The sequence below is a fragment of the Anticarsia gemmatalis genome, chromosome 14, assembly GCF_050436995.1.
Source record: "Anticarsia gemmatalis isolate Benzon Research Colony breed Stoneville strain chromosome 14, ilAntGemm2 primary, whole genome shotgun sequence".
In the NCBI taxonomy this organism is placed as follows: domain Eukaryota; kingdom Metazoa; phylum Arthropoda; class Insecta; order Lepidoptera; family Erebidae; genus Anticarsia; species Anticarsia gemmatalis.
Window position 1 is genome coordinate 9,559,432 of NC_134758.1, and position 24,458 is coordinate 9,583,889.

The 24,458-nt window shown below is 35.8% G+C and overlaps 5 protein-coding genes across 8 annotated transcripts; 2 read left to right on the plus strand and 3 right to left on the minus strand.

Moving 5' to 3' along the window:
- Positions 1-181: 181 nt before the first annotated feature.
- Positions 182-4,007, minus strand: LOC142978328 (kelch-like protein 10). The gene is made up of 7 exons (XM_076122719.1): positions 3,127-4,007; positions 2,874-3,055; positions 2,504-2,715; positions 2,052-2,200; positions 1,560-1,746; positions 1,130-1,252; positions 182-1,050 (listed from the first exon to the last, which is right to left on the minus strand). The coding sequence occupies exons 1-7, from the start codon at positions 3,967-3,969 to the stop codon at positions 860-862; spliced, it is 1,887 nt and encodes a 628-aa protein (XP_075978834.1). The 5' UTR covers positions 3,970-4,007; the 3' UTR covers positions 182-859.
- Positions 4,008-4,704: 697 nt separating this feature from the next.
- On the plus strand, positions 4,705-6,506 carry RpL18 (ribosomal protein L18). The gene is made up of 4 exons (XM_076122825.1): positions 4,705-4,768; positions 4,897-4,983; positions 5,116-5,377; positions 6,279-6,506. Exons 1-4 carry the CDS (start codon positions 4,766-4,768, stop codon positions 6,476-6,478), a joined length of 552 nt encoding a protein of 183 aa, XP_075978940.1. The 5' UTR covers positions 4,705-4,765; the 3' UTR covers positions 6,479-6,506.
- Positions 6,507-6,842: 336 nt separating this feature from the next.
- BHD (folliculin) lies at positions 6,843-10,012 on the minus strand. 2 transcript variants are annotated; one of them, XM_076122822.1, is made up of 7 exons: positions 9,533-10,012; positions 8,959-9,144; positions 8,317-8,452; positions 7,861-8,123; positions 7,452-7,650; positions 7,255-7,357; positions 6,843-7,026 (listed from the first exon to the last, which is right to left on the minus strand). In XM_076122822.1, the coding sequence occupies exons 1-7, from the start codon at positions 9,797-9,799 to the stop codon at positions 6,888-6,890; spliced, it is 1,293 nt and encodes a 430-aa protein (XP_075978937.1). In that variant the 5' UTR covers positions 9,800-10,012; the 3' UTR covers positions 6,843-6,887. The 2 variants fall into 2 exon arrangements, with proteins under 2 accessions (XP_075978937.1, XP_075978938.1); XM_076122823.1 differs by lacking the exon at positions 6,843-7,026 and having other exon boundaries at positions 7,255-7,379; positions 9,533-10,009.
- An 814-nt stretch (positions 10,013-10,826) lies between these two features.
- Positions 10,827-16,318, minus strand: Cyt-c1 (Cytochrome c1). The gene is made up of 7 exons (XM_076122688.1): positions 16,163-16,318; positions 15,804-15,854; positions 15,098-15,246; positions 14,052-14,178; positions 13,144-13,261; positions 11,807-11,988; positions 10,827-11,445 (listed from the first exon to the last, which is right to left on the minus strand). Exons 1-7 carry the CDS (start codon positions 16,265-16,267, stop codon positions 11,215-11,217), a joined length of 963 nt encoding a protein of 320 aa, XP_075978803.1. The 5' UTR covers positions 16,268-16,318; the 3' UTR covers positions 10,827-11,214.
- A 370-nt stretch (positions 16,319-16,688) lies between these two features.
- On the plus strand, positions 16,689-22,563 carry Art7 (arginine methyltransferase 7). Of its 3 annotated transcripts, none has more exons than XM_076122929.1 (9): positions 16,689-16,754; positions 16,958-17,193; positions 17,313-17,558; positions 17,904-18,082; positions 18,357-18,582; positions 18,740-19,515; positions 19,675-19,823; positions 20,212-20,368; positions 22,029-22,563. In XM_076122929.1, exons 2-9 carry the CDS (start codon positions 16,980-16,982, stop codon positions 22,131-22,133), a joined length of 2,052 nt encoding a protein of 683 aa, XP_075979044.1. In that variant the 5' UTR covers positions 16,689-16,754; positions 16,958-16,979; the 3' UTR covers positions 22,134-22,563. The 3 variants fall into 3 exon arrangements, with proteins under 3 accessions (XP_075979044.1, XP_075979042.1, XP_075979043.1); XM_076122927.1 differs by having other exon boundaries at positions 16,695-16,888; XM_076122928.1 differs by having other exon boundaries at positions 16,719-16,817.
- Positions 22,564-24,458: the final 1,895 nt, after the last annotated feature.

A 24,458-nucleotide genomic window follows, 5' to 3' on the forward strand; every position in this document is an offset into this window, starting at 1 on the left:
ATGTATGGTTAACAGCTACTCCACTGAAACAGGACTGTGGGTGGATAATGTATTGCCCCAGTGCAATGCAGTTTTGTCCGGTGCGAGTTCCTACTCAAAGAGCGGTTTATGTGTAATTTTCAATCTAGGTTCGTGTGTTACGGGGAGCGCCTGCGAGGGCGGAGGTAAATAAAACATAGGATACTAGTTTTTTCTTTATTTGTCAATTTCTCAATCTTTCAATCAGGTACAGTAAATTTTTCAGGAAATTAATAAAATAATAATTTTACCTTTTTTTGAATTTTTTCATGTTCTAAGTGAAAAATATCACAGATACAACAATATCGCGACGGTTCCGTCTACCGCAATATCGTACACACATCCAAAACGCGACCACTCTGATTTCCCACGGACGCGAACTGTACACAAATATACGAAAATAAAATTTGTCACAAACTACACCATCAAAAACTTGAAAATTTACAAGTCCTTCGCCTTAAAACAATATCTAAAATATTCATATTAGGGATACGCGCGTTCCCTTCCATTTACTTTAGGCCGATGCCTTTACATTATTATATTATAAAACAATAAAATACAAAATACGCTCTGACATGATCTGTACAATAATAAAATAAGGCAATTCCACCATGATTTACGATACATAAAATAAATTCACAAAGTTCTATGTACAATCAAAATATCACAGAATATGGGTATCAATCACATTAGTACCATGACCGGAAGTACAAATAGGTCATTTTCTTGAAAACACATCCGAAAATTAGCCATCATTGGTGGTGTGTGGTGGAGCGAAGGAGACACGAGGGGTAAGTGCATCAAGTGGGGGTTGTAATATACTGTTGGTGAGTGGGGGCGGTCAGGAGTGGTGTGCTTGGTCGGCGCCAGCGGCTGGCACAGCCTTGGCCAGGTACGAGAAGGAGCGGGCGTTGGGCAGCCCGGCGAGGACGCACGCACTCAGAGCTGATCGATTGAGATTCATTGGTGCAGCGTCATACCACTCCATTGTATCACCATCGTAGCATTCCACGTGGGGTATTGTGGTCGAACCTAGAAATACATCAGACAATCAATAGGTACAAAACTTCGCAGTGATTTTTTAATAATAACCATTCTGGAAGTATGTTACCGTTGAAGCCTCCGATGACGAAGATCATGTCGTCCAGCAGTACAGTTGCGAAGTTACTCCTCGCACTGAACATCTCTGTCACCTCCTGCCAGTCACCTCCACGCTGCGGATTGAACCTCTCACCTTTGAACAATAAATAAATCGGACTTGTCTTTAATAATTCCGTATCTTACATGCTTCTACAGCGTTAAATTTTCAGTGGTAAACAGGAGCCTAATTAACTTTGCATCGAATAACATGGTTATTCTTTAGGTATCATCTCTTCTGCTCCAGGGATTCCAAATCTTAAATTCCCCCTCTGTATCACGAATTTATTTTTACTAGCTGATCCGGAAATCTTCGTATATTCTTTTTTGCAATACCTTATTCTACATTACAGAAGTTTCTGTCCAATAATATAAACTTTGTACTTAATAAGTTAAACACCTACCCGTATTCAAGCGGCTGTATCCATTGAATCCTCCGAGGGCATACAGACATTCTCTGTAGGCGATAAGAGATACGCCCGAGCGCGGGCTCAGCATCGACCTGATGAAGCTCCACTGTCGCGTGTCAGGGTCGAATACTTCCGCAGAACTTAGGACCTCTTGCCCATTGAAACCGCCCACAATGTATATCTAGAAAAAGGTCACGGATAAGTTCAAAGTATTGCTTAAGAATGTAGTATCCCTTATATCCTCTAAATAAATTGTCGTTAAGATAAATTCAACACGAAAACAAATTAATATTTCAAAATCGCAAATAAGCACAGCAATAAAAAATAAGAACCTATAAAAGTTTATTAAATCTAACTTCTTATAGTTCGTTTAATAAATTTTCCAAGGGGAACCATATCGAGACAACTTATCAGTGTGTCAATCAAGTCGGCGATCTCTATCAGAAAAATATCTGTATTCGAAGTATACAGAGATAACATTGATACCTTTCCGCCAAGAGAGGCGGCACTGGCATCGGAGCGTTGCTTGTTCATCGGCGTGGTCATCTCCCACTGGTTCTTGTCCGGATAGTAGCGCTCCACAGACGACATGCGTGTGCGACCATTGTAACCACCCAACGCGTATATTAGACCATCTGGTTGAAAAAGCGGACTCTTTAACATCTGAACGGGATTGTTATAGCCTACTAATCCTACAAATATTATAAATGCGAAAGTTTGTGAGAATGTATGTATGTAGGTATGTATGGATGTTTGTTACTCTTTCACGCAAATATTACTGAACCGATTACGATGACATTTGGTATAAGTTAGGTAGCTGAAGACCCGACTTCCCGAGGGATTGGGATTTACACGGGAAGGGTTTCCACGCGGACGAAGTTGTGGGCGGCCTCTAGTATTATTATAGATATTTTGGCATTGAAAGGTTCTGCACTAACCATGTGCCACCACGCTGACATAACACCTCGCCTGATACATGCAGGCTCTCTCGTGCCAAGTGTTCGCCACGGGATCGTAGCACCGCACCGTGTTGAAATGGTCGCTGCCGTCGAAGCCTCCGATCATATAGATCAGGTTGTTCAACGTGCACAAACCGTGGTAGGCACGAGGCGTTAGATCCATGTGGATGGATAGAAACCAGCGGTCTGCCCTGTAGTCAAATAAATTTTGAGCTTACTAGAAACTTAATATTAGGAGTTAATCAAGAGAAGACGAGATGTTATCAAAGCATTGGTAACCATCAGTGTCGTAACAATTCTTCAATCCTTGTGCTATCGTAACTGAACGACTACAATCACAAAACATTACCTCGTGTCATATGTTTCTACAAAACTCGTGGGGCTGCCAGCACTCCAGCCACCAACTGCAAAAAGTATCTCAAACGGTATTCGAGGTCTTGCCAACGGATCATTTAGATCTGCTTCTGTGCCGGGTCTAGAATCCAACAATGTCAGGAATACCACGGCTGGATATAAAGCTTCTTGGCATTTCTGTGTCACAAAAGAATGAATTGAGTTTACAAAAGTAATATTATTACCCTGGACAAATTCTACCCTCTTACCTCATCGTCAGCGACCGGTTGCCACTGTAATATTTTTGATTTGAAATATTTGTAGCTGATATGACCAAATCTTACGCATAGAAGAAGAGATGGGATATATCTTCTCCTACTATCTACATCGTGCTCAACCCATGTCTTAACTGCTTGGAATACTATTTCCTCATTTCGAACATTCAGTTCATCGTCTCTCAAAATATCTTCTAGCTCGTCGTATGAGAGCGATTTAAATTCAATACATTCCTTAAGTATTCTGCTAAAATTTTGCCTTATATACAACTTTCCTTTTTTTTCTAGCTCACTACAGAAATAATATCGTGCAAATTTAAATATTCCAAGACAGTTATGCGGCCTCAGTTCGCGTAAAAGGAACTGGCAGCAAAGTTGTATTACACCAACAACATCGAATTGATCTGCATATGGCAGGAGATATTCCACGTTTTCTGCAGTTACCGTGCATGTCCCCGTATATGCATAATCTAGAATCAAGTTCATAAAGTAACTAGGAACATCCACAAATATCTCAGTTTCCTCGGGCTCTCCTTTCTTCAGCGAATTAATGAATATGGCTTTGAAGTACGGACTAACGGCTGAGAGTATTGCCCGATGTACTCGAATCGGTTTCATGTCCCTGCAGACGATGGTCCCATCGCAAAGCTGATCATTCTGCCGCAGTTCATTCCATATTGAAGGGAATTCTACAACTGAATAATTTTCAGGGAGGCACACGCATTTTCGTTTTCGCGTAACGATCTTCTTTTTGGTCAGTCTGGGTTTTGAGGATGAAGGAGTACGAACAGAATTTTTATTTTTTGATAATTTTCGATGTTTCGAGTTAAATTCCATTCCTTTCGAAAAAACGGCGGTCGAAACTTGTTATCTGTCGCGATGACAGAATTGGCGACAGTAGATTCATTTGTTTTAATTCCCTATGGCATCATAATTTGAATTTCCGTAGATTCTGCGGGTTTTGATATCTGGCTTGTAACAAAAAATATTTAGGTCTGTACGTAATTTTAGTTGACAGGTTTGTTTGTTCGTTTGATTAGTTTACAAAGGTATTCTTTATGGAAAATCGATGTGATTAAAACCATTATAATACACTTTAAATTATAAAGCTCTGAGCCTCCAGCGCATATGTATATGTGTAACCCAGACAATGTTTCTGATAGATTGAATAACTAAGTATACTAGGTTCGATTCCCTAGAACACTATAGAACTTGCGTCATTTTTTTAAGTTAGAACGATTCCCTTCATTTTTTTATTTAACTACTCTCACGTAAGATTGACTCTTGCAATCAAAGGAGCAAGTCGTAATATTTTATGTTGAAATCGTGCCATTAATTTACTTGCACAATGATACTAAAGGTTGTATTGGGCTAAAATTAAACTTAGTAATATAAATTCATATTTAAAATTCCACTAAGAATTATTCTGTTTAAAAAATATATTAATGAGTAACTTTGAGATATTCGCTAAAGAGTTCACTCACTACATAAGGTTTATATTGTCTATGAATTAACATTGCCATAACAAAATTAAACGTTTTTGAACGAAGCATTATTTATTTCTATGGCAGCATCGAATCCAGCTGTCAACAAATAATTTTGTCTATAGTCTCTTTTTCTTCCGGTTGTCAAGATGGTGAGTTTCGTTGACGAGAAAATGAAATAAATCTATGAAAATCGTGACAAATACAAAGTGTTGTGAGAGTTTATTGTGCTAAATATCTACAGCAGTGTTATCAATATGTGTTCCTTTACGTATTTCAGGGTATCGACATCAACCACAAACACGACAGGAAAGTTAGGCGCACCGAAGTCAAGTCTCAGGATGTGTACCTGAGATTGCTTGTAAAAGTAAGTAAAACTGTGCAACCTGTACTTCAGATTTCCCGTCCTATCTTTGTTCTGTACCTATTATTCATGGTTATTAGTAATAAAAAGCTTTAGACAAGTTAGTCCTAACCTAAACATGTTATTGTTTGGCAGCTATACAGGTACTTGGCTAGGCGTACAAATGCCAAGTTCAACCAGATCATCCTGCGCAGGCTGTTTATGAGCCGCATCAACAGGCCTCCACTATCGCTGTCGCGCCTGGCGCGTCACATGAAGAAGCCAACGCGCGAGGGTATGATCGCCGTGGTTGTTGGATCCATCACCAATGACGTGAGGCTGTACACAGTGCCCAAGATGACAGTCGCTGCTCTGCACGTCACTGAGAAGGCCCGTGCTCGCATCTTGGCTGCTGGAGGTGAGTTTGTTGATGTTTTTCTAAAGAGGTTATAAAGCATGTAGGTTATGTCTGTGATATGCCAGTGGTCTTCTGAAGTGAAAGTGCTGGAATAGGTTCAGAATTGTTCTTTGTTCTGTGATCTATCTGCTCTCTTTTATAGAAATACCACAAATTCTGAAATTTATTTTATATTAGCTTTTGATTTATTGAATATCTCTGGCTGCTACAAAGTAATTATTACTTGAAACTGTCAGGTACATTCTAGTTTGGGGTATATGAACACTTCATTTATTTCCTTTTCTGTTCCATTTTTCTATCAATTTATTATGTTTATGTGTTAATTATATGCTTTGTTTGAAGTAATTAGTTATTGCAGCCATTAATAATATTAAGCTTCAGTGCTAAGTACCTAAAGAAACTTTCCAAATTCTACTTCAGTATTAGTACAACTTGCTCCCTGTTGTGTAAAAATATTCTTTACTATATGTAAAGGTCATTGATCCTTGTTTAGTAATTAACTCAAGTATTGTGTTGAAATAATCATTGAAACTTTAGTCTTATTCTTAGTAAATAAATTAGTTTTGTCTTATAATTATTGTTTTATATCAAATTTAAAATCAATTTGATAGACTGTAATGTTGACTGACTGTTGTAAGTTTTGTTTATTGTGGCTAGTGATCAACAATAACCGAGACTGATCTAAATGTTTTACAGCTACCAATTTATAGACAAACATAAAGCAGCTAACATGTTAATCATTTATAGTTCATTTCTTGTTCACATCAGTAACTTACATGTGTAGATCAGTTAATGTTTACATAGGGGTGGTGTGCTTTTATCTCTGACTATCCCCATCCCCATGGGGAAACTCTATTTATGTATCAGAATGGTAGCAATAATGTAAATTGTGTATTTCCAGGTGAAATCCTGACATTCGATCAGCTCGCTCTGCGCGCCCCCACCGGCGCCAAGACCGTGCTCCTGCAAGGTCAGCGCACTGCTCGTGAGGCTGTCCGTCACTTCGGCCCCGCCCCCGGAGCACCACGCTCACACACTAAGCCCTACGTGAGGTCCAAGGGACACGAACGCGCGCGACCCAGCCGTCGCTCGAACGTGTAATTCTTTAAATATAAGGACTACAATCTAATTTCGTGGTTTAATTTCTAGAATAAGTGACCTGAATGGAGTGAGACATCATTATACTCTTAAGACATGTAGATAGGTTTGATTGGCTAACTAGCAAACTGGCCCGACTTCTTATATTACCATTTTATCTTGTTTATTCCATACCTGTGGGAATTTTGATCTAGTTGATCCCATACAAACCTTGTCCTGGCATATTAGAAAAGGATTATCTAATTTAGTTAAGTAAAGTTGTACAGTTCTCCATTTCTAATTATATAGACAGAAGCAAATCAAACTATAGTTACAACAATTATTATCAATAGATTCTACAGGTAAAGATGGTTAAAAAAACTGCCAGTAAAAATATCACAGATGTATATTGCTGCTTATATGCTTCATGCTACTAGATACAAAAGGCACTCATCCAATGATTGAGCAAGGACTCATCATGCTGAGCCACTCCAAATATTTGCTTCAACTTTGCAACAGCATCTGATCTTGCTCCTGAGGATGCAATGGCAGGTTTTACTGCTTTTGCTATGCTGAAATGTAAACAAACGATTATTTCTAGTTTTTGTCAAATATAAATTCGCAAATATTTCAGTAATAATGAAACATTAGGAAATTCATAATTTACTGCAATCTAATTCAACACTATCTTATACACATCACACATGACGTTAACTTTCATCAAGTCTACTTGTTAGTCATAGGCGAATTGTATAAAAATCCTTTATGTAGTAAGTATCCAGTATGAAGCTGAAACTTACCCCAACCATTCTAGTTGCAGGGATTTCACATGCTGATGAAGCACCTCATCATTGAATTTTTCGTTGTTCATTGCATTCTCTATTCTATTCATTAGTGTAGGATCTGAAATAAAAAGATTATACCACTATTTATCTCAAAAATACCACCATTGTGTCAGCATTAATTGAAAGATTAGCATCAACTATGATACACTTACATTTGACAGGTAACGGTCCTGCCCACTTATAACTAAAGTTACCATTCTCTACTTCTTCCACAAGACATACAGAAGTCAGCAGCTTTTCATCACTTTTTGCTATACTAATCCTAGTATAGTTTGGTTGGTTCACTGGCAATAACCTAGATAATCCCTTTATTATGGCATCTGCTTCTATTTTATTCGATTTTATTACAATCTGAAAAACAAAACAATCAGTGGGTAACAATAAAACAAAACTTAATACTTTACACAGATCTAACCAATAGTATACAAGTTTCTAAAGAGATCTGTAAGCAAGTAGATTTTCTAGACTCAAGGTAGTTGTTGAAATTATGGTCATAAGGAATCATTATGTTGATGTGAAGGCTCAAGAGCTAAGGAGAAAAGTAAACAAATCATAACTTACATAAACTCCAGTCAATGTACAATACATTAATACTTTAAATACTGTTTTAGTTAACAACTTCTCTAAACTTCTAAGAGACATGCATTCCTCATCATTTGGCACAGAGCAAGTACTTGGCTCAAATATTGAATTCTTCAAAGCCTGTGGTTGTAACTTCTTGAGTAGATCTTGGCTGGTGTATAGCTTCTCTGAATATGTGTGGGCTCCAGCTTTTAGCATCCACGTAAAGTTTGAGTGTAGCCTTTTGAATACATCTTCACTACCTGTAAGTCAACATATGCCTTCAAAAACTTAAATTAATGTAAATGTAGTCCAATAGGCACCTTTGTGAAGAGAGATGATGTAGAAGAATGTACAATGTCTTTAGAATATTTCATGATCCAAAATTTTTATGTTAGTTACTGGTCTGTGTTGTTTTTATGTTATCTTATTAAACCAACAACTAGAACAGCTTACCAGTCAAGTGCATCAGAGATCTGGACTGTCCAAAGTCATTCCTGCCAGTTTTCAACCTCAAGGCTCTTTGTGAGCATACCTTCTGTTCAGCATCATACACCACATCTGCCAACTCTTGTAGTTCTTTTGCTATTTTCTGTAATCAGACATGAATACTTAGGCATGTCAAACTTAGGTAAGTTGGTGGTGGTGGTGGTGGTGGTGGTTAGGCATGTCGCCTAGTCGCCTACTCAGTAAATAGTAAGAGGTTTGTTTAGATAAAAGATCACCAAGGTTGGCTTAGATACAAGATTAATAAAATGTTTGCTTAGATCAGTAGTTCCCAACCAGTGGTCTGCAGAAGTCAAAAAAAGGTCTGCAAATGATTTTAAAATTTAAATTTTCAGGATGATTATTACACTTTACTTTTAATATACTTACATAAAGGACCCTGCTAACAAGAATAATATAAAAGTGGTCCCGAGCTAAGAAAGGGTTGGGAACCACTGGCTAAGATATTAAAAGTTGATTATGTAGCAAAAATAATTGTTTAACTATGACAGTTTGACTTTACAAAAACCACATTAGAATGCCACATAACAATAGAAACATATTCTGTCTTCAACAACTTCTGCATATTAATTCTACATAAAATAAATATACCTGCATATGTTCAGTCAGCAGCGGAGTTATATTCAACAACAACATCTTGTCCTTCATAAGCACTACAATAGAGAACCATCTCTTCAGTCCCCTCGCCCATGTGTCTTTTACTTGAAATGTGAGGCTCAGTACATGACCATGGGTGTCACTGAAGTATACTACTCCTCCTTCTTTATTCCAGTTTACCTGTTATTTTGAATAATACAGTCTCTGATGAATTTATAGACAATCATACTAACTTTGTAAAGAGAATGGGTACAATTTTTAATTAATTTGTTTAATTGGGAATACTAACAATTACATATAATTACACGAATAAATTATAAAACACACAGTATATGTGAGTATATAATTCTCTACGTGTTTTTGCTTATTATTTTATTAATTATTCTTCATCTCACTTCATGTTTCAGATGCTAGTACTAGTTGCAATGCTAGTCAGTTTCAAAATAAAAGCATATTTCATGACTGTTGAAAGCATTAAAGCTGTATTTGTAAAAACTATAGTTTTGCACTGAGATCAGTTATCGAATTTTATCTCAATATTGATAAGAGAAAGCAAAAACACACCTACCTCACAAGTGATACTTCTTATAGCAGCTTGTCTCAAAAACGCAGTCACATCGGCATTAGGGACTGATTCTCTGCTGCAGAATATCGTGCCATCGTCGTCTCTCGATACAAATACTGTTTCTGGTCCAAGAGATGTACATCCACTACACTGAACACCAGATTTTGAAGATTCTGTAGTATGACTTTCATTGTCGGTTGTGAATGTACAGAAAAGTGGCCGTGGACCATGAGCCTCACAAAAGTGGCACAAACCAACAATAGCATTCATTTCATAGCGACTTCAGCAATAAAGGGTTTTATTTATCTCAATAATTTAATTTATTTTATTTGGTAGTCCAAATTCTTTACATCTTTCTCTTGTCAGTTGTCAATACGTTCAAACTGTGTTAAATTTTAGCATAAAACATTACTAACGATGGCACTATTATAATATATCTCTTTCTTGTGTGCTTAATTCAAGCCGTGACAAACAAGGAAGGAAAATACTTTAATTCTAAATCTGGAACGCTTTTCGATTATTTGCAACATCTTACAGTGACAAAATTGACAACAAATGTCAAATTGGTACTGCCAATGTAAAAATTCGTAACTCGCCAAGAAAGTGCGAGTTAAAGTCCCCAAATCTGGGTACTTATTATTACGTACTTCGTTGTATGTACCTATGTATCTACTATCTACCTATAGTTTTAATTTGCCTGCTCTCCTACTCTATAATGTAATTTGTTTGTGTGAAAGTATTTGCGCGCATATTTTATTTATTTCCATTCGTCTATATCTCTGCCAACCGTAGTGAAAATCAAATCAAGAAGGTACCTAATAACATCTCTTCAGTATAGAAAAAGTGTAGTTCATGCTCATGTGGTCATATAAATATAGACCAACTAGATTCTGCCCGCGTGTAAAGGTTCCTCGGGTTAAAAAGCATCTCATCAAGTGAGTGTATACGAGTATGCTACCTTCGTGCGATATCCATTACAATCTATTCATTATTTTTCGAGATTTAACGACATTCATCCTCAGAAACATACATCTATATTAATTACACTTCTAGTACTGAGCTTACATATATATCCATCTTGATGTTAAAAATGGTATTAATACTAAAATAGAAACTATAGCCAAGAATATAAAACACTAGTAAAAATTTGAAAAAGGTAACTGGAAATCTTTCAGTTACTCAACATTTTTAGATTTAGTAAGACTTGTCACAAATCTAAGTAGGTAAATGATTAATTGTAAATATTATGGGAGTGGTAAAAGGATAAGGTAAATGTACAACATTAAAAAGCCAATACTTATGATTTTCAATAACTCATTTATTCAACTGTACACTGATTTGCAGTTATAACTTCAATGGAAAATCACAAGCACAGTTATTATAATTGGATTACCTAAGATTAAGTAATTTGACTGTGCAACATCATCCAACATCGCGATGACGAAATGCTCTATTAATCGATAACGTTACTTAAAGTATCTCCCACAAACCCAGCACGACAAACCTTATGACATTATGGTAACGGCGGTCACAGCAAGCTACATGATCATGAACTCGAGGAAAAGTAAAGGCGATGAATTATAAAATAAATTAATTTAATATTATAAACAAATAACATTTTACTGTGCCTATCGAAAAAAAATTGTCTAAAACGTTTGTTTATACTACGGTATTTTGTTAGTTGTTTATTTCTTAGAGACGGGTTTGTAGGCTAATTTTCTGGACTTCATAGTGCTCCACTTATGCCGTTTGAAGTAGTATACGACAGCGGCGAGCAGGGAGAACATGCCGATGACCTTGATGGTCATGATCCTGCGGTCATCGAGCTCGGGCTCGGAGCACCACCTCAGGAACGTCGCCACATCCTTGGCGAGCTGCGACGCCGACGGAATCGTGCCGTCGCTGTACTCCGCAGCCTACAATACAAACGTGTTCAATATCACTGCTTATAATAATAAAGCACTCATGAAACAGTAGCTGAAGGGCAACTTAGTAAAAAACATATCTCCTTCAACTTATAAAATCCGTGACCTTCAATAACCTTGCTTAAACATATGGTTAGATAATGATTCACATGTTTGGGAATCTAGTTGTTTCTCAGTCAAATGTGACAACCACCATAGTCTAATATTGACACTAATGTCACCATTATCAGGATATATGTACAGCATAATATAACTTTAAAGTATCTTTAAAAAATAATTAGACTACAAAAACGACGGAGGTTTTTAATAAGATAAAACATGTTTCTTAAAAGGTTTAAAACATGTGACTCACCTCGTCGAATAGTACTTGTGCCATGGAGATAGCGCCGCCAGGGAAGTACGGGTTGTAGTTCTGTCCCTCGCGCAGTATGACGCCGGCGGGCGCCTCCATGTAGCCCGTGAGCAGCGCGAACAGGTAGTCCTCGCCGCCCTTGCGACCCGAGCAGATCAACGACAGGTCCGGAGGGTACGCACCTGATAACAATACGAAAGATACATTACAAAACTTGTTCATAACACATAGTAAAGAAGTGGGCCAGCTTTTGACGCAGGGTTAAGAAATTAATGTGCTATCCTGACATCTTTACTAGTTAAATATAGCTTTAATATCCAAATAGAAACAGTTTCCTATGAACATTTAGGATTTATTCTGTTTATCAAAATTATTAAAAAAGGTGAACATGCTTGCAAAAAAAAAAGTATTTGTATGCTGTCATAAGAGTTTTGTCCAACACTAAAACACGTGACTTTTTTTTAAACGAATATCCAAACCCAGTTTTTTTCCTAACAGTACATTTTAACATTATAAGCGATCGCCCACACTTTTGTCTATAAGTTTTGGCACTTAGTCAGATAGTAGGAAAACAAACAAAAAATAGCCTGAATTTGGTTCTTGTTGCCTCGAGTTAGTGTAGGTCATTGGTAAGATAAGCCTTATCAATTCAAGTTTATATTTACAAATCCAGTTAAAAATATTTCGTGATATAATCTGGTCAAGGACAAACAGAAAAAGTAAAAAAGCCTTTTTCCTTGGATTTCTATTCAAAGTAATTGAGACATGAAATCTTTTCAAATCATGTGAAGCATTGCATTCAATCTTCTATTGCACACAATGTAGTTAAGACTATAAACATTTGAATGAAGCATATCAAAATGATTAATTTCATTGTATAGGTGCAGTCAGTCAACAGGGCGTTTTATGCGATAAAAATCATAAAACACGAGGGAAAATAACGTTAAGAGTCAGCACATGAAAATATTTCATTACGGCTTTACGAAAATTATAGATGTTGCCATACGTTAAAGATTAGAATGGAATGTGAGATAATAAATTATTAGTAACTCCCAATAGCACAATGTGAGCGTTTAAGTGCGCAGGGCCTAAAGTGGACGTCGTCACATGACAGATGTGACAGACAACTCGCTATGTAATTAAAATTGCGGCTCGACAAGCCCTCTGCCTCTCTCTCTCTCTACTTTGAACTGAAATTCGATTAGTATGCCTCAAAATCATCATAATAGTATAAATGAACTGACATCCTGAAAAGAGTATAAATTTTAATCTGGGTAAATTCGGAGTTATGTCAATCCCACTTTACGCCTTTATATGAAACTAGCAAGTAGACTTACCGTTGTTGGCAGCTCTGGCAGCATTTTCGTTGGGGTAAGGCGACGGGAAGTAGTCAGACAGCTTGCCCGGCCTGTCGAAGTAGTTGCCCTCCTCATCAGGACCGTCTCTGACCATCACCTGCCAACCAATATACTCTGTTAAGGGTTTTGTTACGTACGAAAAAAAAACGTATTAATCGTAATAAATAAAAAAAAATATTTAGGCAAAATTGAACTTTTAAAGTTTACCAAATCATTAGAATCGAAATTTGTTTTCGATTTTTAAGATTGTCACGAGTTCTTACAATAGGAAAAAAAGACCACGTGCCACGCATGGTCTTTTTTTTATAAAAATATTTGTTGATCCCCATTCAAATACAGCTTTTAAATCTAGTGCCAGGAAATAACACTAGGCATTTTTTTTTGCAAAAACATAGTATTACGTAAATTTCCTTGGCCAATAGCCAACGCATTATTTATTTAGGTCATACACTTAGGTTTTTCATTGGGGCAGGTTATCACCTTAACCTACATTCATTTCCAAATGACAGATTAGTAAAAGTGCACCATAATTAAGTTACCAAGAAGCTAAAATACACCATAAAGTTGTGTAATTTGATGAGTATGCTGTTTAAATATTAATTAGTTGTATCATTAGTAAATATTTATTTGTACTTACAAACTATTTCACAATATTTTATTATTCATTTAGTAACTTTACAACAATTTGGCATGGACCTGCTGGAATATTGCCAAAATTGCCATGTTTGGCTAAGTAACTAAAGTTACAGTTCAGTTCATAAACCCCTTTTTCAAGAAGATTAAATACAGGTTTTTTTACTACATCAAAATGTATTACTTATCTATGGAATAATGTACTATATTTGGTATTTTTTTACTATAATAGGTTATGGGTTATATAGACTTACGTCAGCGGCCTCGGCCTTCGCCTCCTCCTCGGTGTGGGTGACGTTGACGAGGTTTCGGAAGGCAATGTACTGCAGTGAGTGACATGCCTTGCATACTTGTTTGTACACCTCGTAGCCACGACGTACACTGCACACAATAAAATGTTTGTGTTAGGAAAAATACATGCCGAATGCTATTATTTAGATGTTATGACACATTTTTGGTGAATTGTATTATATTCGTGGTTATTGGATGACTGATGTAGCATAATAATTTTATAATGCAATGAGTCTTAAAGGATAAAATTATTTGTTGCATAACTCATTTTCCAAAACATTAGTTCATAAAATGGCATCATTTTATGCATCTTACAAGCATTTATACTTAATTGTAATAATAATATGTAAAAACCAAAGTCCTGTAAAATAACCATGTTTAATACAACTAGAACAAAACTGATCAAGGATATTTTAATGTCTATTACATATAACTGTCAAACTAAAATAGTGAACATGTTTGTTCTACTGATAATATGCTAACATATTGTTGTATAATAGGAAGTCCAAATAGCTGACATACAACTGTATAAAGAGATTATTCATACAAAGCAACTACCAATTTTATAAAATAATTGGCAACATTGCATTAGATTTATATCAGTAGGGCAACATTAGAAAAGATTTACATACTTCTTATAATTTTTGCATTATAATTATAAAAACAATTAAGTCTTGTATGACTCATACAATGGTAAAGCAGTTAACTAAAGCTTTCTAAGTTTAAATAGACTGTTACAGTGAAGGGAAATGTTTGCAAAGAGAAATTGTACATTACATCACACTACCTTTTACAGATTATATGTAAGGGCCATGTCATTACTTTTTATCTATATTAAAGAATATAAGACTGTTTGACATTGATCTACTCCCCATTACCCAAGTTTGGATTTTCTTTTAGATAAAAATGTGAATATATTTATGGTATTTACCAAATCGGTACTAAAAGAAAAACTGGCTTAGTAAATAAATTCATAAATGAGTAGTCTTTAGTTTAATAATTGACTTACCTAGCGTGGTCTAGAGATTTGAACCAGCCGTCATGAGACCATGGCTGGTGAGGTGCATGGGCTTCCGACCCCGAGGCCTGGACTGACTGTTCCAGAGCAAACAGCAGTGCCCCAACACCTCCACCCACCACACCCAGTGTTGACAGCCACTGAACAAAAAAATACACAGATATACTAAGATTAAAGAATAAGGGCAATATTAATGTACTATCTTTATCTATTAGTAGAAGGTTTGTGCTAATTATCTAGTCATTAATTGCTATGAGTGATACTTGAACACTTTTTTAGTTATAAGTTACATGGTATTTTCTGAAAACAGTAAATCTGTATGGATCAATAATAAATTTGCAACTAAACCTCTTTATGTAAGACTAAAATGTAAATTTCTATGATATATTTTATAGTAATGAGCCATAATTAGTACTACCACATTGTACTATTGTTGTTACACAATATCTTTTTGTTATCAAATGTGAAAGATTTCAAGGTTCAGGCAATCACAGCATAGATTTTTGATAGTGATGTTTGTAACACATAATGGTCATGGAAAATGTTTATTGTTAATCCAAGATGAGAAACAACGAAATGGGAGTGTTTTATTATTGCACAATCAATAACTATAACATAAAACACGCATGTATACTAGACCACCATAACCACTCCATAAAATTTGATTATCACTATAAATGATTGTGATAGTACTCACCAGTTTCCTGTTTCTTGTCCATCCTTGAGTGTTCGTGGACAGCTGACAAACCTGCAATGTACGGCCTCCATTAGATTTTGTATGAACTTGTTACATAATGCAGAATAGGTTATCACTTGCCCGTGAAAATTACATAGAACACTTGTACATATTTTCGCTTCAGGGAATCTTGAACATCCACATCATTACCCTTGACACGTTATAAGACTCTGAGTTAAGCGCAAATTGATAAAATACTGCAGTTCCTTGCGACACTTCGAACTTGAACTTCGCCGTCATTAGTAACATACAGAGCACTTTATGGGTACATTCTACCAACTTAAACTATACGTCTAATTGTTTAGAACAGTTTTCAGTACCTGGGGTGCAACTAGCCCATAATTTTTCAAAAGTCGTGCCCCACAAATCCTACCGACGGCGGCCGCCATGATAGCAAAACGTCGGAAAGATGAATCGACTGACATCTAGGACACAACAGTTACTGCCATTTGTAAAAAAACACAACACGATAAATATATTGATAAATTATTTTCTATAAAAGCACCAATCTGATGTAAATATATCGTAAATAAATAGATAAATAATGTTGAATTTTTTGACTGTGTACTTTGGCAGAGTTTGTCAAAACGACAACCATATTGTCATTTAAATAACTGGCCATGGAAAAATGATTATTATTAAAAATTAACCGCTTTACCAAAAATTGTTGTCGTATTCGTTGCATATTATTTAATGCAATTATTATTTTTATAACATGATGTAGTGATCGATGTACTGACCTACCTAAAGCCTATGCAAAATCAAAATCTATTTTTACGTGTGGCAGCTACGACAATTTTTTATTATTACATACCTATTTCAGAACGGCTGACGAAACTGTCAGTCAACTGAAATGCCAATGATATGTCAAGTCTGTCATCCATAAAACAAATTCACAAATAATTATTTGAGGTTATAATTGCATGTATTTGTTGGATTTAATATAGTTGGTAATAACAGGGGTGACAATTTAAGGTTCATGTAATGCTGATTTAAATGAGGTTTACATATTTGAATAGGTTTTGTAGTGTTTTTATAGTTAAAAGGTATATCACGACGAGTTTGGTTATCCGGTGTTTTATTATTTGAATTCCAGTTCTAAAACTATCTTGTAGGTCGAAAACATCTGTTTCGACGATGAAAGTGTTTACGCAGAAGAAGAATCCCATTACTGGGACCACCGAGTGGGACGTACAAGACGAACAGTATGATTATCATCAAGAAATCGCAAGATCGGCATTCGCTGACATGCTGCACGATACTGAGCGAAACAAGAAGTATTACAGAGCTCTGCAGCTTGCAATAAATAAAATGCATAATGAGGGAAAGGAGGCTCACGTTTTGGATATAGGTTTGTGTGATAATTTTAATATGCGCCTGTATAGTTTACTCTCAGTAATGACGAAATTGTTAAAGAGATTTTCAAATGCTAAAATGATATTTAATATCAATGTTTTTGTATTATCACAGGTACGGGAACTGGCTTACTATCCATAATGGCCGCCCGATGTGGAGCGGACTCAATAGTAGCCTGTGAAGCCTTCCTGCCCATGGCTGAGTGCTGTCTAAAGATTCTGGAACGTAATGGAGTTAGGGATAAGATACATGTTGTACCTAAGAGGTCTACGGACATAACAGTCGGAGAGAACGGTGACATGAAGAGGAAAGCAAACATCCTTGTCACTGAGGTTTTTGATACTGAGTTGATTGGAGAAGGTATGTAAATGTTTGAAATTATGTATATGGTATAGCAAAAATATATTTCATTTTTCTAAGTTAGGTAATAGATAAATAAACCAGAAGCGTAATTATATTCCTTATGGGGTATGTAATAAACAAATCTGTATTAATCAATTTTGTTTTGTATTTTCTGCTTTGCTACTGTGGAACTAACTAGCTTTTTTTTTATATTAAACTGGCATATTAATAGTCAGGTGTAGTTCTTTAGTCATTATAGTGTTGTTTTTGTAAATTTTCCTAACTTAACTGTTCCTGTTATATTTTTCGGAGAAATTAACGTAACATTCATTCTTCTTACAATTTTTATTTTTTGATTCACAGGAGCCCTGTCCACATTCTCTCATGCACACAAGTACTTATTGGAGGAGGACTGCATTGTTGTACCAGACTCAGCGGTTATTTACGCACAAGTTATTGAGTGCTCCACACTATGGAAGTGGAATAAACTCAATGATTTAGCTGATGCAGACCTAGATGTTGTGCTTAGAACACCACAAAGGGTAAATATAAATTCTTTTGTTAGAATTAGAAATGAATTAAGTATTTTTTATTTTTATTTGATGCTTTATCATTCTTTTGATAATACATCAGACCTTGTTAGATCTGTCTTAATGGACAGTGATGGAGCTTCTCAAAATTATGCCAATACTTTAATGATATAAATGTGTATTGAATGAATTATAAAATATTTGCAAAAAACACATAACCCTGTCCTGTTACACAGTAGGATAATTAATGAAAAATTATTTATTGTAAATATTTAACAATTTCCAGATGAAAGACTGTGCCGGTTCAGCAGCAGTCCACGATTTGCAGCTCTCCCAACTCCCTCGTAGCTCATTCAGAGAGCTGTCCGAGCCTATACCAGTGTTCTACTACGACTGGTCTGGCCGCACGCCGATCATATTCAAACGCACAGTGAAACAGGACTTCAATGCAACTGACACAGGGAAAGCACAGGTTGTGTTTATGTGGTGGGAACTAAATATGGATACTGAAGGTTAGCAATTAGGCATTACTAATATTTTTTAGAACTAATCATGAAAGAAATAATACATAGGCTGCTAAGCACATTAATACTCTACTTAAGACATATTAGTCATTTTATTCTCCTTTCATAGCTTGCAGATAATAGTTTATTTCCACTTTCTTTTCAGGTAAAATAGTGCTTAGTTGTGCTCCATGGTGGACTCACCCTGATGCTGATTTAGCAGCAGAAAGACCACAAGACACCATACCATGGCGCGATCATTGGATGCAAGCAGTTTACTACTTACCTCAAGAACTCACCGTCCAGAAAGGCGCAGAGGCCACACTCATATCCTGCCAAGACGAATATTCTCTATGGTTCTTCTTAGAAGACGAAAAAAACAAATATCAAAAATACCCACGACCTGTTTGTGACTGTGGTGTCCATATGGCTTTGTCAAGAACTCACGTATCGTATTTAAACGATGGTAAACGAAGTAAAAGGTTCCTAGAGCAGTTAAAAGACACGGTCACAAATAATTCCGTCGTTCTAGATTTGAATGGCAGTAGTCTCATGGGTTTATCGGCGGCAAAAATTGGCGCGAAAGCAGTCTATGTACTAGAGAGTATGAATTTAAATCTAAGTATTTTGAATGAATATGCAGCGACGAATGATTTGAAAAATATACATTTTGTGTCAGAGGTTTCTGATGAAATATTGAATGAAGTGACAAACATTATTTGTGATCCTAATTTTGTTAATGCTATTTTGCCCTGGGAGAACTTGAAACTAGCGCATTTGTTCCATTCGTACAAGGATAAGTTGATCAATTGTTCGTCAATAATACCTGAAGGTTGTGAAATATGGGCGATGCCAGTGGAGTTCCAAGATCTACATAAGATAAGAATACCTTTGCAAAGGTGTGAAGGAATTGACATGGATATATTTGACAGATTAGTTGAGGTAATTTTTATTCTACATACGAATTAAAAATAAAACAATATCCATAGAATACATCTGGATGATGATTGTAATTATCAAAGTATATAACCAACCATGGTTAATACTTTTTAAATTATAAGCCTGTTATTTGTCTACATATGTTACAATGTTATATTTCAGTCCTCTCGAACAATAAGCGATTCAGAGATAGAGGCACAACCGCTATGGGAGTATCCTTGCAAGAGTCGAGGAGAGCCGGTCAAACTACTCGCCGTCGACTTCACAGACCTGAAGTCTACGTATGCGACCGACGGCGTAGAACAAATCTCGTAAGTTTACTGATAAGTTCGTTTACAAAAGTACAATGTATTAAGCTGGGTATCCACTTGCCAAGCGGATGTTTCGACCCGAGGCTGCCTCAAATGGATACTCAGCTTTAGATAATATACAGAAGTTGATTATAGGATTAACAATCTAAGATTACCTTGTGGTAAAAATTACTCTATGAATGAATAATAAATGATAAACCTAGTATTAATTTTATCAACAATTTCTGACTTTATTAATTATTCAAATGTTTTCACAAATCAAAGATTATAGTTAGCTTTATTAAACTCCTCTTTACAATACTAAATTAAACATGTGAAGGAACAAAAGTGTTATACGGATAATACAACAACAAAAATAGTAACCGAATTATTTTAATGAATTTTCTAGTAAGACCGAGAATCCAGTGGCTCAGTTAGTGAACGGCTTCGCTGTATGGGCGGTGTGGAATATCGGTGGTAGACAGAGTTGTGGCCCGGTCCAGACGCCCGTGGTCGGCGAGCGAGTCGACTGGGACCCTCACACCAGACAAGCTGTTAAGATATTGGTAAGGAGTTTTATATTTCTGGTATGTATATAAAAATGGACATGATTATGTATAGTAAAGGTAAAGCAAAATGTTTTGGTTAGGTCAAAACTCGATCACGGCTCTACCAATGGTAACCCAAATGTGATGAAATAATCCAAAACTACCCCTTTTTTCGTATAAAATGTCCCCATCAATTATATGAATTACATCTCAATTTTTTGTGAAGACAAATGAACTCTGTCGAATTGGTTAATATTCAGATGTTTTCAAATATTATTCATTTATTACATAAAACTAGCGATTTTGTAACGCGTCCAGCCAACGGAGAATACAATGCATGACTTAAATAAACACTATGGCATCGAATCCAATACACCACATTACATCATGTACTTGGCCTCCCTACACGCATAAGCTTAACTTGGTCATTTAATATGCAGTATTAACAGTTAATCTGTCATTAGGCGGGTGAGTGCGGGAATTACGTGCGCGTTGAAAGCGATCAGCCGTTGTTGTATCTTGTTACGAGAGTTAACAGTGGTCGGGCTTGTACAGTGTATAGACTTGATCACATAGATATTTGTGTCAATATATTTTTTCGTTGGAAGGAAAACATCGTGAGAAAACCTTGCATGCCTAAAAAAATTGTTTAATACATTTATTGAGGGCATGCAAAGTCCCCAACTCGCACTGGGCCAGCGTGGTGGACTCAAGGCCTAACCTCTCCCCTTTATCTGGAAGGAGACCCTTGCCCTGCAGCGGGACAGTAATGGGTTAAAAAAAAAAGTAAAGTGGGACAAATTGTAAAAGGTAGTCAAGTAGGAACAATGACTATAAAGTAATGGAATGATGGTTTTAGGCAATTCTAAATTCCCTATTTGACCATGCTCGTACTGTGGTCAATGAAGTTAAGGCCAGGTTTAGTGTTTTAATTTCCATAGAAAATTGTAATGATAATAGTTATATCCATCGTTTGTACTAACAATTAATTTAATCAAGATTTATTCGCAATGAAGAAGCAATGTAAAGAAATAGACCACTAGTTGAATATGTTAAAATTTATCTATAATAATGCCTGATTGGGAATATATAAGAGTCAACACAATAAAGTAGTGTAATATATTATTATTTAGAATGGCGGCATTTTCCATTAGTTATACAAACGAGCGCTGTATTTATAATGAGTCAATAAAGCATGGTTTACTTATTACTTCCCTGTTGCCAGGTAATTAAATTGATTACTTGTCAATAGTGTTACCATATTTGTGTCGAGAAAATAAAAACTAGTTTAACTTTGTGATATAGTAATACTCGTTCGGTTTAAGCATATACCCAAGCAAGTGATTGAGGGTTCGAAAGTTTCTTTTGAAGACAAATGAAACGCATCAACTTTATTAATAGACTGAGTATATTGATCTTAAGTACACTTATTTTTATAACTTACTACTATTTCATCTAAGTGCGTATACGAAATCATTATCACTTGTTCTAACGGTGAAAAAAATATCGTGATGAAACCTTGCCTAAAAGTTCGATGACACATATCTTGAGGGCATGCCAAGTCCAAAGCAAATAATCTCCACAGATCCTAATATCTAGTCACCGTACACATAAATGTAGTTCAATTATACAATTACATACGACATTCTAGCACTCAATAAATAATATATTGTTACAGGAAAAGGCGTACGAGTTGGACTCACTACGTTGGAGCTATCAAGTCACATTCGACCTTAATAAAGGACATTTTGACATCAAATTGGACCTAGTTGAAGAACAATAATATAATTCTGAAGATTTACAAGAAGATACTAAGTTTATTATGAAATGGATTTTATTCTCAAGCATTTAAAATAGAATATCCGATAGTATTTTTATTCTTTCATGATACTGTCTTTTACATAATATGCGACAAATCATTTTCTTTTTTATGACGGCGACGCTGCTTCTTTTTATAATATGAATTTAAATAAATTATTTGTTGTTTAAGTTTTGCTTTTATATGGTCGGATTGAAAAAATCTTTCCTAGGTCCAAAATGAGGTGTCGCATGTTTAAAATCATGAAGTCCTGTCATGAAAGAATTGTTCCGAAGTATGTTTACTTGTACTACAAATATTTGACGTGAATAAATATAATAATTTTTTGTGTCTATTCGTCCCACTGTGAGTGGGATCGGCATGCCTATACAATATTACATAGATTCTTATATGAGTGCTGTTGTTTCATTACTGCTTCTACGGTTAACATTTAAAAAAAATAGAGATATGTATTTTGGCACGTTATAGTGTGCGATGGGATGGAAATGTCCTCCATAGATCGGAGGATGTGTTGGTAAATTAAGGGGTATAAAACCACTCTACCATAAGTGTCATAAAGAGAAATGACTCCTTAGACGAATAAATGTTATCAATAATCTTATCACAAGAATTTTGAACAGTTAGATGTATCTGATTCTGTATGGAGCCAAGATCGCTAGCCGTCTAGACAAAGGTTTGATGACTTCATTTGATTTATTACTTTCTTTATACGACGAACATTTATTTAGCTTTAGCTGTAAGTATATCTATCATCGTGCTTTCCAGTTTGTGGATGAAAGAAGTATTCCAGTTGATCGAATGGCGAATTGTGAGCGCCTAAAGTTAAATAAATGCACATAACAGTCATCGCGGAAATCCGCATCTACATAAATGTGCCCATAGAACTGATCTCACGAATAGCGTTCTCGTTTACGACTTGACCCACGAAGCCTAGTTCTAAAAGCAGAATATTTATTGATATTAATAGATAACTGTACTGTAACTGGTCGGTTAGGGTCAGCGAGATCATAGCGTACAGCGCTCGCATTGACAAATATAACAAATCACATTTTTATTAGTTTTAACGAGTAATTTTCACACGAATGGTACGTGTTTTCAATTTCAAATTCTTACTTTTATGGGTACTTGTTACGAGCGTTCAACGGGAATAAAGTGCGTTGGGTCAGCTTAGAGGTTTAATAGCTACGAGATCGAGAGGTCAACAAATAATTGCTAACGTTAATAGTCGTGCGTTGCAGATTATTGTGCATTTCATTTTGGCTGAATAACTTATAGCCCACCGGGCGCGTAAACTGAAGTGGCAGTGGGCTGGGAATGTAAGGTGCAGAGTTAATGATCACTGTAATCAGCGAGGTCAAATGTCTTCATGAGTGGAAGTTATGACTTGGCAGGTGAGGAACACCTGCAGACTACAAGAAGCAGGCTTTTCGTAAGATGACAGGGAATTTTAGAGACTTAACTTATGCTCTATCTATGATCCTTATCAAGATTGTGAATTATGGAGCTTTCTCTATGTTTTTAGTTGCTTTCAAAGTGTTTAATCATATCTTTATCTTGCAAGTTCTGTAACATTGCTTTTGAAATTAGAAACTTTTACTTCATAGTTATTTACCTACCTTCTTATCTCTTGTCCTACCTTCGCCGTAACTCATAAACTCATAAATTTCATAACATCATACTGCTTAAAGCTTAACGAATATTCACAACATTGTATCTCGAATAGAGCTTTATGTCATAAGTTTATTAAGTGGTCGGCGTCAGCTTGCATTCAATATTTCATATCTTTGACATTTAATATGTGCGATCTAAGGCGAATAACATTTGACCTCAGTAATGTTGTAAACGATTAGCTGACCCACTGGGTGAATGTAGGTGCAACGAATACTTGGATATAATTGATATCGTAGATAAAATACCTGAATCTATTACTTATAACTTATAGGAGTTATTAGTTCATAAATTGTTAATGAATACAGCAGAACAGTTGGCAATTGATTAACATTTAATATTATGCTTACATTAGTGGTTGCCTTGCCACTACTACAGCTGTAAGTTGCGTGAACAATTCCTATATAAAACAAATATTGTGCGATGAACATGCGTTGAGTCTATTTGCGTGCGTCGTCTTAAAAAACTAATGCTCAATGCTCATCTCTCTTCTTAAACAATGAATGCTTCATATAAAAAAGTGCTAAAATATTGCTTACTTTTGCACAAAAGTGAGCAACTGTGATTTTTATTCTCTCATATTTTTATGAAGTGTTACATACTTGGATAGGGACCTTAGTT